Raw genomic sequence first — 18532 nt, 5'->3', positions numbered from 1 at the left:
TCTCATTTCTTGGGCTTTTGTGGTTTGGTTTGGTCTTTTTTTTTGTTGTTTGTTTTTTGCTAGAATCAGGAAATCTTGAGAAGAGGAATCCTTTGTGGAGGGAGCAAAATGGTGGACAGAAAAAGGAGAAAGACTTCCAGCACTGTAGTCATGAGGAAGCAGATGTGAATGCTGAAATCTGATCTGAGTAGAACAGAGTTTTTCTGGAGTGATCATGATACTTTCCATTACATTTTCTTCTCTGTGTTATCACCTTCTTTACCATTCTTAATCCACAAGGAGCAGCAGTGATTACAAGCAGCTAAATGAGGGTATGAGTTTCAGGTGATAGTTAAAGCAAAACATACATTTATTTTGTCATTACTCAACCATGTTGTTCATCATACAGCTTGTTCTTAACAGTAAGTTAAGAATCAAATTACTATTTCTGCTCATGGAAATTGTTATATTAACTCAAGATATTCAAGGCTGCTTCACCATAACTGCCTCTAGATGGCACATTGGGTAAAATTAAAAGAGCCAGTAGGGAAGAAAAGCCAGCTTAATGAAGATAGCTGGAGGTGCAAGTGAACACATAGTTATAAGCTGCAACTGTATTACCAACAGGTACTTGGGGGGAAAAATCATACTGGCGTTTGTCTAAATCAATAACTTCTATTTAAAGAAATATTTCAGTATCATTCTGAAATTACTTTTAATATTTGTCCAGAAAAAAAGCCACAAAACACAAGATCTCATAAAAGTTATTCCATTTTACACTAAAATAGATGATGCTTGATGGAGATAAGGCTACATAAATTATCTCTGTTGTATGTTCCTATTTCAAATCATTCGTTCAAATTATCTATAACTATTACACTTAGCAAATCAGCAATTACAACTCATCTCCAACTAGAAAGACTAAATTCCCAATGTTTTCTGCTACAAGACTACCATTTTCTTTAAATATACGCTTTGCAATTCTTTCTATCCATATAGCCAAAAAGTCTAGAGCCAAAAACCAGATATTTGAATCAGGAAAAGCCCTTACGGAAACTAAATTGCTCATGCTCTACTTTCTAAAAGAGCCAATATACAGCAATGAATAAAAATCACCACATCGTTTCTCTTATCAAGGGAAATTCATGATTACCTGGCATAGATTGAGCAAACTGAAGTTTTCTTTAACTTCCAATGGCCAGAACTATAAGTAAAATCTTGTCAGAAAAGAGGAGAGTGTGTTACGTTTGCTACATCCAAGGTTTATGCAACTGGTACTTGGATGAGGGTAAAACTTACAGAGATCAATCTCTAAAATCAAATCATCTTACTGCAGGATACTCTGGTTTTACAGCTGATTTCCATGCAGTATAAAGAAGCTAGAGCAAAGAATTACAGCACAGCAAGCCTTTCACTCTTACGAAGAAAAACTACTAAAACCATTTATTTTTCAAAACATCAACAGGAACATCAACAGTGATCAGGCAGATTCATTTTCAGGAAAGGCAATGACTAGCAATGCTCATTTTGTTAGGGCACAGAAAGGTATGAAAGAAAAACAAAATGGATTTCCCACAGATGACAACAAGTTTTGATGAGAGACAGCACATACAAAATCATCTGAATAATTAGAACTGTGTAAATGTCAGAGAGCCTTTTCAACACTGACTTGTTAGATCGGAACAGAAAGGTTGTTTTAGATGAGTTGAGGCCACTTATGTTTCTGCTCTTCTCGAGCACCCGAGCAATCAATCTTCTTTCCAAAGGTCCTCTTGGAAATCAAGTTTTATGGACACGTGCTCAATGATTGCACTAACACTTAGATTATCAAGGAATATATCTCAGCATCCTCAGGGATGAGGTCTTGTCACACAGGCAGGACCAAAACCCTCAAGCACTCCAAGACGAGACAAAGGATGAAATTCTGTGCTGCTTCATGGAGAAGAAAAGTGTGGGCAGCGACAGGACAGGCTCTACTTAAAATCTCACAGATTCATAGGCTGCCGAAAGGTCTTCAAGGTTAAGAAAGCTGTGGTGACTTCTCTTTCACTGGTTATAGGCCACAAAATTCTACATGATTTCTGTATCTCACTTGTATGTGCAATATGCTTACCTGATAGCTATACTTTTTAATGAAAGAAGGGTACCAACAGGGGAAGCTGGAAGGCAGAAAGAACTAGTGACAGGCATACCATAAACCACAGTGTGTATAAATGCAGCTTTGCACTGTCAATTCATAATGTAATGTATACAAAAAAACTAAGGGCCGTGCCTACTGCCCTGGGCAGCCTGTTCCATGCCCACCACCACTCTCCAGACCCTTTCCCTAACCCGCAGCTGCCCCTCCTCTGACGCAGCTCCATGCCGTTCCCTCGGGCCCTGTTGCTGCCACAGAGAGCAGAGCTCAGTGCTGCCACTCCGCTCCCTGTGAGGAGCTGCAGCCGCCATGAGGCCTCCCCTCAGCTCCTCTGCTCTGGGCTGGGCACACCGAGGGGCCTCAGCTGCCCCTCACACACCTTGTCCTCAGACCCATCCCCATCTTTGTAGCCCTCCTTTGGATGTCATGTTATTTATTTTCCTCAGAGGTATTCTCTAAAAGATTCCCGAACACTTACATTAAAATCATTTTTATTAACCTGAAGAATTGAAATTATCAAATTCATCTTATGCTTCCAACTCACCTTCCAAAAAAATCAGTGATGAGGTCCCAGATTTAGGTTTTTATTATTACTATCTCATGTTGTGCTTTGCTCGAAATCCCTGCACTTCCTGGAGCATACAAAATGCAGCTACCTTCCCTTGGTTAACTTTACAAACTTTTAAGTAGTTCATGGTTTCCAGGCATCCACAGATTGAAAATCTTCTATTTTAAACATGTAAGCCTTATTGAGAAGCCTCCCTTGCTCCTTGCCTTTCTTTAGCTGACAAAAAGACAATCAGAAAAATGGTAAAAGGTTAAAATTAAATCAGAACATTCCTGCCCTTTTCATTCTTTTCTCTCCATTCTTTCTGAAAGACAAAAAAAAAAAAAAAATGATGAGTCTCAGGAATTAAGGTGGAAACAGAGCCTCACAGAATCATTCTCCCCTGAATTTTACCACTGATGTTTTTTTCATGTATCATTACCCTCCTTTTAAAGTCTTTGCCCCTTTTCCTGCTGCATCACATGTTGTTTTCCCTTCGTTCTAAGTTCTTGTGTGGCTTACTCCACTCCCAATAGCGCATTCAAGTGCTTGCTTTGAAACTGCAACTAATATCATTTAAGGTCTGTATCATGTTTATATTGACCCTTTGACTCCTTAAAAAAGTAATAATAACAACATAGAAGCAAAAACGTCTTATGGCTGTTCATCATTGCTGGGTTTTGAAGTTCGCAGTAAAATATACCTAGAATCCTTGGGTTAATGTCTTTGTATTTACATTCTCCCAGCAGAATTTACAAATCTGAGAACATGACCTTAGATGTATTGTAAATATTGTATGCCACTCATAGAATCACAGAACTGTAGATGTCAGAAGGGATCTCTGGGGATGAAGTCCAACCCCCTGCTAAAGCAGGTTCTCTACAACAGGTCGGACAGGAAAGCATCCAGACAGGCCTTAAATATCCCCAGAGAAGGAGATTCCACAGTCTCTTTGGGCAGCCTGTTCCAGTACTCTGTAACCCTCATGGTAAAGAAGTTTTTCCTCATGTTCTAGTTTGTTCCCATTGCCCCTTGTTCTATCACTTGGTACCACTGAAAAGAGCCTGGCTCCATCCACTTGATTCCCACACCTTAGATATTTATAAGCATTGATAAGATCCCCTTTCAGCCTTCTCTTCTCCAGACTGAACAGTCTCAGCTCTCTCTGCCTTTCCTTATACGGGAGGTGCTCCAGGCCCCTCATAGAATCATAGAAACATAGAATTAGCTAGGTTGGAAAAGACCTACAAGATCATCCAGTCCAACCATCCACCTACCACCAATAACCCCACTAAACCATGTCTCTCAACGCTATATCTAAATATTTCTTGAACACCTCCAGGGACGGTGACTCAACACCTCCTTGGGCAGCCCATTCCAGCGCCTGACCACTCTTTCAGAAAAGTAGTATTTCCTAATGTCCAGCCTAAATCTCCCCTGGCGCAACTTGAAGCCATTCCCCCTCATCCTGTCACTAGTTACAAGAGAGAAGAGGCTGACCCCCAGCTCACTACAACCTCCCTTCAGGTAGTTATAGAGAGCGATAAGGTCTCCCCTGAGCCTCCTCTTCTCCAGACTGAACAATCCCAGCTCCCTCAGCCGCTCCTCATAAGGTCTGTGCTCCAGACCCCTCACCAGCTTCGTCGCCCTCCTCTGAACACGCTCCAGGGCCTTAATGTCTTTCTTGCAGTGAGGGGCCCAAAACTGGACACAGTACTCGAGGTGGGGCCTCAGCAGTGCTGAGTACAGAGGGACAATGACTTCCCTACTGCTACTGGCAACGCTATTTCTGATATAAGCCAGGATGCCATTGGCCTTCTTGGCCACCTGGGCACACTGCTGGCTCATGCTCAGCCAAGCGTCGACCAACACCCCCAGGTCCGTTTCCTTTACACAGTCTTCCAGCCACTCTGCCCCAAGCCTAGTGTTGCCTGGGGTTGTTGTGGCCAAAGTGCAGGACCCAGCACTTGGTCTTGTTGAACCTCATCCCATTGGCTTCAGCCCAGAGATCCAGCCTGTCAGATCCCTCTGTAGGGCCTTGCTACTCCCAGGCAGATCGACACTTCTTGCCAGCTACTTGTCGTCTGCAAACTTAAGGAGGGTGCTCTCAGTGCCCTCATCCAGGTCATCAGTAAAGATATTGAAAAGGACAGGACCCAGCACCAACCCCTGGGGAACACCACTCGTGACTGGTCGCCAGCTGGATTTAACTCCATTCACCACCACTCTCTGGGCCCAGCTCTCCACCCAGCTCCTTACCCAGCAAAGAGTGTACCTGTCCAAGCCATGGGCTGCCAGCTTCTCCAGGAGAATACTGTGGGAGACAGTGTCGAAGGCTTTACTGAATTCTAGGTAGATCACGTCAACAGCCTTTGACCACATCAACAGCCTTTAGACCACGTCAACAGCCTTTCATGATGATATTGAATATTGTGATAACAGGCAGTTAGTAAGAAATTAATTTTTCACTGTCTGACATTACTACTGATTATTTTCTTCTTCAACTAATAACTTGCATGCCTACTGCACTTTCAAAAACATTTTAAAAAAAAAAAGCTGCTGGTAAGACTTCATGAGATGAATCCCCACCCCAGTGTAAAATGGTTACATGCTCTTACAGTCCATAGAGATAAAGTTGCAGGAGGCACCTAAACTATGCAGAGCTGTCTCCAGCCATCTTCACCATTTTGCCTGTAACACAGACATACAAAAGAGCAAAGTGCTCTTATAGAGAATACCTGGGCATTTTCCCTCCCTACACAATGACCTATACACATTACTAGCTCCCAACTTCGCTTTCCCTGCCATTGTGCTATCCTGCTGCTGTTTTCCCCTTAACACAACGTGCTAAAGACACTTGAGTCTTTTGTGCAAATGCTCTTAACCCTAATCTCTCTCCTTCTCTAGGAAATGCTTCAAAGCCACAAGGCTGCACTTACTCTCCTTTGCATCCTCTGCCTGTCCAAATGGGTCTTGAATTCCTTGCAATCAATAAGGTAATTTTAAAGCCTGTAGTTCAAAGCGCCTCTTGTTTCTTTTCTTTCACCTGTTCTGAAATCAAATGAAAGATGTGTAGTATACCTCTTTGAACTCACTATGGACAGGGAAACTTGGAATTCCACACACTCGAATCTCAGCTGAATGTTTTATTTGACGAAGAAACATTCAGCAGTGATAGCAGACCTTTACTCCCCATGTTTCTCAATCTCCAAATCTGCAAGTATAAACACATCCACTATATTGTACCACCTAACTACAGTATGCATTCTGCATCTTACAGAATTAACTTCTCAGTATAGGCAACATTGAAATGGTATTAACAGAAGAGAAAGAACATGACAACAGTTTTGTGATATCAAAGTGACAAAGAAGAAGTCTTCATGATTAGAGGAGAAGGCTCCAGGGAGACCTGAGAGCAGCCTTTCAGTGTCTGAAGGGGGGCTGTAAGAAAGAAGAGGAAAGACTCTTTACCAGGGGCTGGTGTGATAGGACAAGGGGAAACGGTTTCAAACTGAAAGAGGGGAGATTTAGATTGGATATAAGGAAGAAGTCTTCTACAATAAGGGTGGTGAGGCACTGGCACAGGTTGCCCAGAGACGTGGTGGATCCCCTGTCCCTGGAGACACTCAAGGTCAGACTGGATGGGGCTCTAAGCAATTTGACCTAGCTGTAGGTGTCCCTTTTCTTGGCAGGGAAGTTGGACCAGATGGCCTTTAAGGGTTCCTCCCCAACTCAAGCGATTCTATGATTATCATCACTTTCTTCATGCCTCAGTACTTAACATGTATATTTTATTCCCTTCTCTGTGTACTGAAGCAAACTCTCTGCTTAAACATTTAGTGATAAGAGATGCGAAAACAGGGAAAGAAGAAAGAAGGAAAGAGAATAAAAGTGAGAGAGGAAGAGAACAAAATGGAAAGCAAAAGTGCAAATGTGTAAAGAACTTACAGACATTAAAATAGTGTAAAGTGGCAAGAAACATGAAAAGAGTGAAAGAAATTAGTAAGAACATGAAAGACATGAAAAGAATGAAAAAAGCAAGATGTGAACAGATGTGAAAAGAAGTGAAAACTGAAAAGACATGAAAAGAAAATGAAAAAGGAGTGAAAAAAATCCAAATTTTTGATACCAAAGATATCCAAATTTTTTGATACCAAAGAAGAAGTGGGGGAAACAGAAGAACTAAGTACTGAAGAGAAAGAAGAGGTGGAAAAATTAAAGGAAGGAAAGCAAGAAAGGTGTGAGAAGTCAAAGTTGTGATAGGAAAAGAAGGGAGGAAGAGACCTAAAAGTCAGTGGAAAGAAGTCCAAACAATGCATCACTCTGATAAGCACTGGGGAAAGTAGCACAAAAGGAAGAAGTGGGGACCAGGAGGGAATGGAAAAGCAGGGAAGGAAAATGAGTGAAAGAAATCAGTGAAGAGGGACAAAAAGATGCCAAAGCCATGAAAAGCAGGAAAGAAAAGGAAGAATCATGGAAGAGAAAAGCAGAGGGGGAAAGGAAGGATGAGAGAAGTGGCAATGTGAAGTCAAAGCAGGAGGGGAAAGGGGGAGTGGGAGGAAGAGGGAGAGAGATGGGGGAAGACAAAGAGGAAGGGAGCTGGGGAAGGAATTAAAATGGAGCAGAACGGGGGAGGTGAGGAGAAAATAAGTAAAGTGGAGATGTGAAGGCAAGTGAAGAGGAAGAAAAAGTTGAGGAGTAGGAATATAACAGGGGGAAGACCTGAAAAGCAACAAAAGCACACTCAAAGTAGCAAAATAGGAAAAAGCAGGGGGATGACTGAAAAGGAGTGCAAGGAAGTCAAAGCAGACAACTAGGGAAAAGAAGGAGAGGGGGTGAGACTGGGAGTTAACTGTCAGTGTAAAGTCAATGGAGGGAACAGGGAGGAACAGAGAGGCAAAACCAGGGGCAGGAGGTGCAGGAAGGGCTTGACAAGCAGCTACAAGGAGTCAGAGCAGTGACAGGCAAGGAAAGCAGAGTGGGGAAGAGAAGGAGAAGGAGCTGAAAAGCAGGGAGAAGTGAAAGCGGTGTAACGCAGGGAAACGCTGGGAGAAGTCATGAAGGCAGTGAAAAGCAGCAAAAGATACTTTAGTAGGGAAAAGAGTCAAAGCAGTGAAAAACAGTGGGAGAAGGTGGGGAGGGGAGAATAAAACAGGGAAAAGAAGTCCAGGTGGTGAAAAGCAGGGAACAGAGGGGAAGCATCCTGAATAGCATGGGAAAGAAGAGATGAGAAACAAATGGGAAAGAAGATACATCAAACCAAGGAAGAGAAGTCCAAGATAGGAGGGGAAAGTATCCAAAGAAGGTGAAAGATAGGGGAAAAAAAAAAAAAAAAAAAGACCTGTAAAGCTTTAGAGGAAGTCAAAGCAGGGAAAAGCAAGTAGGAGATGGAAAAATGGGCAAAGTGAGGAGCAGCGTGTATGGGGGGAGTAGCAGACCTGAAAGACATGTGAAACAAAGATGGAGAGGAAAGGGGAAGGGAGAAACCTGAAAAGCATTGAAATTGGGATCTGAAAGCAAAGCAAACACCTAAAAAGCATTGAAAAGAAAGGGAGGAAGTGAGGGGAAAGACACAGGAAGCACTGAACAGGGGGGAAGGGACCTAAAAAGCATTAGAAAGAAGGGGAAAGCAGAGAAAATCAGAGAAGATAAAGGGAGAAAAGGAAGTGGGAGAGATTAAGGAAAACATAAGCAGAAAAAAATAGGCAGTGGAAACAGGTCAAAATAGTGAAAAATAATGAAGGGTGGGGGAAACCTGAAAGGCTGAGAAAAGAATGGAAAACTCAATGTGAGAAAGCCAAAGTGGGAAAGAGAATGGAGAGGACCAAAAAGTAAAGAAGGGAAACCTGAAAAACTGGAGAGGAAGTCAAAAGAAAAAGGGGGAGGGGGAACTAGTGGTGGGGCAGAGGGGTGGAGGCCTGAAAGCATTTAAAACAAATGGGACAGGTGGAGCAAAGCAAGGGGGGAAAGCACAGCAGGAAAGAAAAGTGGGAAAGGCAGTAAAAATAGGGGAGAATGAAGAACATATGAAAAGCACAGAAAAGACAGGAAGAGAACAAGGGAAGGAAATAATGAAATGGAGAAAAAAAAAAAAAAAAAACACAACCAGAAATACAGGAAAAGTAAAAGGAGGAGCAGGGAAAAGACAGAAAAGGTGGGGAAAAAAAGAAAAGTGGGAGAAAAATTAAAAGCTGCAGGATGGGAAGAGAGAAAAACAAAAAGTGAGAAGGGCAGGAATAGGATGGGAGTAAGGGAATAAGGGGATGGGAGTAAAGAGAGGAAAAAAGAAGAGGGACTGAGGTGGGGAGGAAAGAGAGGAAGTACAGGCCATGCAGTGTTTCTGTTTCTGAAAAGGGAAATTAAATACAATTTCTACTGAAAAGGAGACAGATTTTAAAATGATTTCAGTCAAAATTAGTATGCTTACTAATCTGATGTAACTCCGACCAAAAGTTCTAATGTTCCCCATGAGCAAGCTCTGGATGCAACATCTCTGATCTTCAAAGCTCAGACACCAGAGAGATTTCTGCATCTGTTTGCTGAGGTCAGTGATGTTCAATCAGGACACAAACCTTCCCAGAGCCACTGTTTCAACGTGGCTTCCACTTGCACAACTGATTGCAGCTCTAATGCTTCTACTTTCTGCATTTTTTCCTTGCAAAGGTGTCTTCACAAACATAGAAAAATATTAGCTCAGCGTATGGATTTTCCTGATGTGAGACAGCCTACACAGAGGAAGTACATTATTCCAGTACTGAATAAATTCGTGGATAGCAATTTCCTTGGGAGAAATGCTAAATTGGTGCACAGAAAAAAAAAAGTGATAAAATTACTTCATTAAAACAGGCCAGCATTTTATACAGCCTGGAGACCAATTCAGGTGACAATAAAAACGCTTCAGCACTCTGGCAAGGCGAAGCAAGAAGGAATCCCGTAGGTACTGATGTGTGCTGGCCCTGGATTGGGAATGACAAGAGGTGGGAGTGAAGCTTTTGAACACTATATTCCTTCTGCTTATTCTTGATGGTAGGGACTCTGAATAGCGTTTTCTTCGGGTGCATAATATGAAAGGGTTTGTTGCAGTGAAAATGCAGAACAGCTCAAGCTGTCTCCATTCAGGACTAGGCTTTCTTCCTGCCTCTAAAAAACTCTTTATCATTATCCTTGCAGCCTCAAAAAGATGAACTTAATCTATCAACTGTTGGCATTTTATGCCGGGAAGCACATTGTGCTGAATAAGCCACAGGGTGGCAGGAAAGCCTCCAGGAAAGAGGCATTGAAACACCGCAGGAGGTGGTGTGGAAGAATCCTTTTCTACTGGCGAGTGGTCCTGAGCAAGACTGGGTGGAGAGGTTTTCTGCTCTACATCTGCAATTAGTTGCTTTAGGACAAACTCACTCCGTTTCCATTTTTTCATTCCTCATTTTCCCATCACTAAGCAATCTGTTACCTTTTGATGGTCAACAGCTGCCACATTAACCTCCTTTTCCCCCACTTCTCATGGGCCGATCTATATGATGTCATTACTTTCTACTGCCTTATCTGAGCTACTGTTCTTCTTATTACTCGGAACTGTGGGGAACACCTATAAGGTGAAAACTGAAGAAATTCTTGAAATCCACAGAATTTTGGAAGAGATTCATAACCTAATGCTCAGTAGAATTTATCTCTTTACCTCTTACAATGATGAGCTTTACACTTCTAACACAAAACAGGGTTTGAGAAGCAGTCTTTTCAACCCTTTCCTCACCCTTTCGTTAACTTTTTAGGGACTACTCTGTGGATTGCCTTGAAAATTAAGTTAATTTTCACAACAGAAAGTCAGCTCAGGATTAGCAAAGCCAGAACTTCTTGTACAATACCGAAGAAGAAAGCTACCAAGCCATGTCTTCAAAACTACGTTACTTCCATAACACTGCCTTAGGCAGTAAGAACCGGCTGATGATATGCAGAAAAATTAATGGGAAGACGTGATGCAGATGTGTTAAGATGAGAGTGACCTACAGTCAGACACTGCAACTTTCAACTTTAACAAAATAAAATGAAGCAATCCTTTTGCTCAGATTGTTTTGTTTTCCTGGGGGAATAAAACAGTTCATCTCTTCCTCCATTAGCAAAACAGTGCCTTCCCAGGAACTTTTCACCATGGACTCCAGAAGGTGAATGTAGCAACGAAGAATCCAAATGGCTGATGTATTGAAGAGAACATGGTATGTATTACAAAGAGCATACACACTGGAGACCAACACATTTCTAAGAGAGGCTGCAGCACTGCCTGAGAATACACATGACAACTCCATGAGGTTTGCCTGTTTGCATGCAAAACAATAGCATTTTTGCTTTCTGTTAACTGAGCACTTTTAAATTAAGCTTGGCATCTAAGAGGCCGTGTTCTAAGAAATATAATGCCCTTACAAGTGAAACATATGTCAAGATGTCATGACAACTGCATTCCACACTGGAGTTTGCACCAGCGAGAAGCAGGAACTCCTGTCAAAGCCGTTCCTATGACATACTTAGACTCTGAGCCAGACGCTGACTTACTTACCAGAGATGAGAAGTGCCTCTTGTGAAGACATACAGGAAAGATAAAAGAAGAAGATTCCAGTGTACTACAGAAGAAGTTTAATTGCATTGCCTTGTTTACCTAAAGCCACATTACATTCCATCATCCAAGAAAGCATGATGTATGTGTGGGTTTCTCTGCACTGGCTCCACTGAAATTCAGACCAACTTGCTCCAAGATACATCTGCTCTGTAGGGTTGCTAGAACTTTCTTTAGAAAGCCAAATTGTTCAATACACTCTTCCTGAAAAGACTTAAGACACTTCTACAATAATGGTATTTGTCTTATTAGTAGGATTATTAGCCCTAGTTTTCAGAAAAAAAAAAAGAATACTTTTGTTAAACCAAAAATACTGGGGCCCTTTTCCTTGCATGCTATTATCCTTGCATTTTCATATCTTAGGTGTGCAGCTTTTCACTGTCACACTGTTTATCACCATTCAGTTGTGATGCTTTGCACTGCTCCTCACTGAGGAAGAACTGCTTGTCACGAAACAGAAGAGGTCCTGCCTTTGGAATAAGAGTTACTGTGGATCCAGCTTACAAACACCTTCAGGACATAAAAATGAATACCAATAGATCTTGTGCCCTTTCTACTCCAAGGCAACATTTTAATTTTTTTTCTTAAGGACGTTTTTGGTGGCTCTCACTTCCACTCTCACCCTGCTGAACACACCTTCAAGATTTAATAGAGAATCACTTACTCAACAACATACACTGTTCAACTTTTTTTTCTCCTGCAGTTCTAGAACTCTTTTGAAATTCTAATGTGGTCTGCTTCTTTTAAGGTCTCACTCAGCTCTGCTTTCAGCCCATTTTAAATGTATACATATCTCAGCCTTCGCTAGTAAATAGATGAAAATAACGCTGGATACCTGTATGTTGACAATCCACTCTTTTCCATTACTGCTGCTTCTGCTGCTCTGTTCTGCCCAATGTATCCTCATTTGCTCTGCTGTCAAAAACTGAAATCTCCTTCTTCAATTTAGCCTTTCTTAATTGCAACAAACTCATCTCATCTTACATTTCTGCTCGCTTGCAAACTTGCAATTTAATTACAGTTTGGATTCCAATTTACCTTGAAATAAATGCATACCTATATTATGAACTTTCCTCATTTCAATTACTGGAATCCAACTTTTTGCGAAAAAAAGTATTTCCCATTCAAAGCAGAAATGTTAATCTTCACTCAACGTGGCCATGAAGTTCTTCACTTAGGTTCCATCACATACTTTCCTCAGACCAGGACCATGTAAAATATAGTCTCAGTCTCACTTTCAACTCAGGTCTGCACCATTCCACTCTAGCTAAGGGTATTTCTCACCCTTGCCTATGCTGTTATTCATCTTGTTTAGACTCCCTTCCACAGAACAACCTTCAATTCCAACCCTTATCCTCCACTAAATCAAATCCCTGCCGAAGACTCAATTTCACTCTATTATCTCTGAACACTGATTGATGTGATTAAATTCTTCCCTTCAGCTGAGGAGCCTCAAGTGCACAATTTTAATGACCGCTTTTGTCTGGCTCATGAAATATATTACATTCTTGTATCAAGGATTGTCACAGTGACTGCTTAGTGATTGAACTCTGTGATGCTCTGTAACATCTAGCATAAAACATGATAAACAACAGAAACTGCATATCCTCTCAGGTCTAGGTAGATCATATATATTTGATAAGGCTAATATGGAGAACTGTTGAAATAAAAACAAGGCATCTTAATCAACAGGAAACAAATAGTTAAGCTATCACTGTGAGGAGGAGAAATAAAGCCTGATTTCAAACCTTTCAACAAGAAGTTGCTTCTATAGAATGCGAAAACAAAAAACCCAGGGACATACAACAGGAAACTGCAATTTGGCAAGGCATTTTTCTTTGCTTGACAGGCATAAGACATAGCACAATTCTAATATCCACTCTTCTAAATAAAAAAAATGTATCACTTGCCACAGTCATGCTGCATCACATACAAACTATCCTCATGAGATCAATGCTCAGCAATAACTCTACTTTGTAGTCAGTTACTCGTGCCATTTTGACTGGAAAGACGCTTTCGTACTAGTCAGAAGTTCCATATAATAATCTTACTGAAATATATTTGATCTATAAATCAACACAGAATGCATTAAACACCCTGTGCCAAAAGGTTATGGATTTAGATTATCTCCTCATTAAAAAAGGGATGCTTCTGATGGGTTTTGACAACAATTATCTTCGAAGGCATTTAAGATTTTTCAAGAATAAAATATAAGCTTATTGATGGTTTAATAAAAACGATGGTAGAATGATAAACAATGAATACAAATCACATCTATAGGTGAATCCAACCCTTCCGTAAACCAGTCCCATTCAGACATCATTATACTTACAGGATGGAAGACTACATCCTGGAAGAGCAGCAGTTCTGAAAAGGACTTAGGAACCATGATGGATAATCAACTAAATTTACAATCTTTTAATGCAAATAACTGAGACTGAAAGATTTAAAAATGCAATCCTTGGAGGTATAAACAAACAAGCAAAGATATAAACTGAAAGGTTCAAGAATGTACCTGCACATACTACACGCACACAGCAATACCGAAATTACTACCAGAATGCTGTATGCAGTTCTCATGTCCACACTTTAGAATGGATTTTAAAACATCTGAATTTTCAGAAGAGCCATAAAAGCTTTACAGTTAGAGATTTCATCTACATAGGTTATTAAAGTTAACATATTTTTTTATGTGAATAAAGTTTAAGAGTTTAAAACTAGAGTAGTTATTAGTTGTTCTAATAGGCAGCTAGCTATGTGGTGGCCAGCAGCTGTAACTAAACAGTTCCAAAACCGAAGGAGGACTAAGAGAGTACGGAAATTGAACTAGCTGAATCACTCGAGAGACACGGAGAAATCCTCACACTTGCAGAACCTACATGAAAACTGGCGTTTGTTTTTGTTTTTAAGTATGTTCTACTGCACCCAAAAGATACAGGCTTCATGATGCAGAAATAACTAAATTGAATCCTAGGGATAATGGCATGCCAGTCAGATTATTTCATTACCATGGTCACTTCTGGCCTTAAAATCAGCTAGTCTTGTATTAGGTAGAAAGCTGCAGTGCATATAAGAACATTCAAACTAACAGATGATAATATAAACAACTCAAACTACAAATACAGTCAAACAGAATCAAGCAGAGCTGTGTTCATACATCATTGATTTGTATACCTTGCTGTTTCAATTAAAAACTCAAAATTATCCATTACGCCTCCAACTTTTACTTTCATATTTTTAAGTCTGTTTCAATGTATCTGATATTTACATATTATAGTATAATCATACCTACCATACCATGGCTTGGAGTAGGTTAATTGCATAGGAAGATTTACTATGTTTACATTTTTTTCTTAAATTACTCTTTTTTTTCAAAAAGCACAGTAAAGAGTCTGAGGACAAATTATTCAACTGTTTATCATACATAAGACTGCATGACTATAATACAAAGGGCTTGTCTTTTTCATTTAACGTTACAATATACACAGCAAGTCCGGACTAGATCTTACAATCTGAACACAGGTATTTAACCTTTTCCATGCTGTTTATGTTTACAATGCACAGAAGTCCTGTAACCAAACTGTGTAGTAAAGCACACAAAACTGGACTGTAACATAACACAGTATGCAGAAGCACTGGATTTTGTGGTTTCTTCTTCACGTAGGTTTTTGTTTTTTTTTTTAACTGCTTCATTTTTTGGCGCTTGCTAAGGTGTGGCAACCCGTGCACACAAAAATACCCAGATTTCATATTACCCTTATATTCCTAGACAGCAGTAAGTACTGGATTCCTTTTTATATTGCTGAACTCAGCATCCTCTTTTTAAGGTGACAGCCTTCCAATTCCTGTAAACTTCTCTGTATCACTGAGTTTAAGGAGAAAGGAAAAAAAATCAGGGGAAAAAAAAAACAACCCTTTCATCCACAGGGTTGACATGTCAATAGAAAAGAAATACAGATCACTTGATAAAAAAGTCGTGATTTACAAAAAAATGGTAATCCCAAGTATTCATTCCCATGTACATGGTATTCAGCTGCTGTGCTGCCACTGTAAGTATAAAAAAGTCCACCTTTTAGTCTGAAAAAAATTAGCCACATGGAACTGACCAGTGTGAACTCTGGAATTTCCGCTGAATTAACTTTTAAAAGGGCTTACTGGCAGAGGTAGATCACTGCTTCTGTAATATATAATGGGCAAACAGTGTTAATCTGGGATGGGCAATCACTGAATCGCTCTTATTCTTTCAGATGTTTTTCACCGAGCTTTTACTTTTAATATTAATAAATCTCTGACTGGGCCCATAAATTTTGCAACTGCCAAGCTGACTGTGTTATATTAAGGCAGCATTACCCAAAAATTAGGCACCTGTTAAATACAGCCTGCTAACCTCAGGTCTCACGTGAGTGTTTTGCTTTACTCAGACTATTATTTTGGACCTGTTCATGCAATCAAGGTCTTGCCTTCAAGTTTACAATTATGTTAATAAGGAATACAAGAATCAAACTGCTGGTTTCATAGCTTCTGGATCTAGTGTCCCTTTTATCTTCAGAAGCCTGAACACATTTATAATGTAACAGATGTTATAGTCTTGAAGTAGATGTCGATCTATTATGTTCAGTACACAGATTGCTGTAAATGTATTGGCTATGAATTCAACAACAGTTCCAGTTTTGTTTAAGCAATAGTACAGCCATAATTTTCAACTGACATTTAAAAATGGTCTAGTTACACCTTGTGTCAAAGTGCAGAACTGCTACATTATTGGTTACAGACATCTATGTGCTATAAAAACAGCTTTGGTACAATAAATTATCAAAAAAGAAAATAAATTTTTGTAAAATTCACAGCATAATTGTGAGGCAAAAAAGCAGTCACATAAAATTCTGCATTTTTAAAAATGTTCAGGATGAACAGAAGACGTCTTTGTGCAGAAGTAATGGTGGAGAAACCACGTGCCAAGAAAAAGCAAAAGAAAAAAGTAAAAAGCGGGAAGGGACACAGTTGTAGCTATTTCCATCAAACGCAAACCACTACTCCTGTGACCTTCAACCAATAAGGAAGTCAACTTTATGACACACGCAAAGTGACCTTGCAATACCTTACAATAAGTGGGTCACAAAAGTCTATTTTAAAAGAAAGGCCTCTTGAATTACCCATTCTCTGTGTTTTCAGCATTAAGGACTGTCTGCAAAAGCATGTCCAAAAGTGATTGCATCTGAAATGGTAGGCTCTTCTAACTTAAGAGTCCAAATCCATAAGGCCAAAGGTTATCCCAAAGACCACCACTTAGACCTCCCCACGACTGGCCAGGACCGACCCGTTGATTGCTTCTCAGTGCACCTTAGTTATGAAACCAGTCATATTTCAATACTAACTGACTGTGGTCTCCCAAATATGAGACACACAGAATCCCATTACAATTGCTGCTTTGATCCTCAGTAGATTCAGATAAGGAGAGTTCTGATCACCGCCACTTATCATGCTTAATGTGCCTTACAAACTCCATTACAACCGTCCCTTTTTACAACTGAAGAATATATATTTGTGTAATTTGAAGGTCCCTCTTTCTTACAGTACTGCGTTTCTGTGCCCACGTTTGCTTGGGGGACTAAAAAATATATATATATATATAACTCACTCCCCTCCCACCCAAAAATTTCAAAGGGCCTTTTTGTAAATCATGTGCAATGCCATTAAAACGAAACTAATTTGCAACTATAGCTAACATTTGAACAATAATCCCTGTCGAATGAGACTGAAAAAGAAAAAAAAAAAAAAAAGAAAAAACCCTCTTTCCCCCCTCCCCCCCAGAAAAAAGCAAACTATGACTAGGTTGTGGCAAGTTAAAATGGGGGAAGCAAAAGGTGAACACTACTATGCTATCCGTTAAGGTGGGTCCGGACATGGCTCTTAAAAAAAAAAAACTTCATTGTCCCTTTGCAATCTTTTCAAGTCTAAAAAAATAGTCAGCTTTGCCCTCCTGTAGCGGTTCAGTGAGTTTATCTCCTTCTGATTCAAGCAGCTTTGCACTTTGTTTTTGGAAAAACACCACTTCTATAAAAACACACAAGAAACAAACTTAGTTTCAGTTTAGTCACGAGCTAGCCACAGGACTTTGCTGAACACAAACTCCTGTCATGGGAGACTCTTCTCTATCAATCCCTTGCCTCATTGCAAGGTGTCCTTCAGTCATGTAATGAGCAGGACCTGTATTAGCAGAAAACTGGTACGTTGGATGTCCAGCTATGCCAGTTTCTTGGCGCGGATTAGAGTAGACTGTTAAATTCATGTCCATAGCTCCATTTTGTCCGAAGTCCAAGGTATTAGCAGCCACTGGGCGGTTCTGATAGGCCTGATTGCCTTGGTTACCAGTAGAGGAGGAAGATGTAGAGGAAGAAGTAGTTGAGGAAGACAGGGATGTCATGGAGTGGTGACTGTGGCCCACCTCCATAGAATCCTGGGTGGAGGAGCTGTTTGTTGGAGAATTGTAGACCCTTGGCCTGGTCCGGCTACCCAAGGCTTGCTGTCCATGATGATGGTGGTGGTGGTGGTGGTGATGGTGGTGGTGAGAGCTATTTCCGTGATGATGATGTAATGCATTCTGTTGTTGAGGGGTTACATGGAAGGTGGTTTCTTGAACTGGATGGTTTTCAACAGTGACCTGTGTAGGAGCTTCAGTGGCTGTCCAACCAATTGGAGGAGGAAACTGTTGTCGAACCTATGTTAACAGGAAAAATAATAAATAGTAAAATGATTTCTAAATATATTTCTAAATATAATTTAAGATAAATCATTTTGCATTCTGAATTTTTTTTTTTCAAACAAGCAGTAAAAGTATGTCCAATACATGATCCTGTTGCCAAATTAAAACATGCCTGATCTAGAAACTCATCAATTTGTTGAAAGAGTTAAACTGACTACTTGGGAGAGAAAGAAACTGTCAGCTTCTAGGAAGTATGTATGATCTTTTCTGGTTTCCATGGGCTTCTCCATGAGCTGCAGTACAACTTCTGATCCACACCTGGAGCATATCCTGTCCTCGTCTGCACAGACGTTGGCATCAGCAGGGCTGTTTCTTTCTTCAGTTACTCATTCCTTTCTCCCAGCTGCTGCTGTACAGTCATTTTGCACCCTTTCATGAATCTGCTATCACAGAGGTACCACCAGTGTCACTTGCTGGCTCAGTTCTGGCCAGCAACAGGTCCCCTTTTGAGCCAGATGGCTCTTACCTAACTTGGGGCAGCTCCTGGATTTTTCTCAGAGG

The 18532-nt window shown here is 40.5% G+C and overlaps 1 protein-coding gene across 1 annotated transcript in view; it reads right to left on the bottom strand.

Moving 5' to 3' along the window:
- Positions 13480-18532, bottom strand: part of DYRK1A (dual specificity tyrosine phosphorylation regulated kinase 1A) — an 84673-nt gene continuing 79620 nt past the window's right edge. The window contains exon 12 of the mRNA XM_021405475.1: positions 13480-17986. Coding sequence (XP_021261150.1) covers positions 17363-17986 — 624 coding nt within the window. The 3' untranslated portion in view covers positions 13480-17362. The remainder of the gene's footprint in view (positions 17987-18532) is intronic.

This window comes from Numida meleagris, chromosome 1 (assembly GCF_002078875.1).
Source record: "Numida meleagris isolate 19003 breed g44 Domestic line chromosome 1, NumMel1.0, whole genome shotgun sequence".
In the NCBI taxonomy this organism is placed as follows: Eukaryota; Metazoa; Chordata; class Aves; order Galliformes; family Numididae; genus Numida; species Numida meleagris.
The sequence above is the reverse complement of the archived record's forward strand: the minus strand, read 5'-3'. Positions and strand labels throughout refer to the sequence as shown.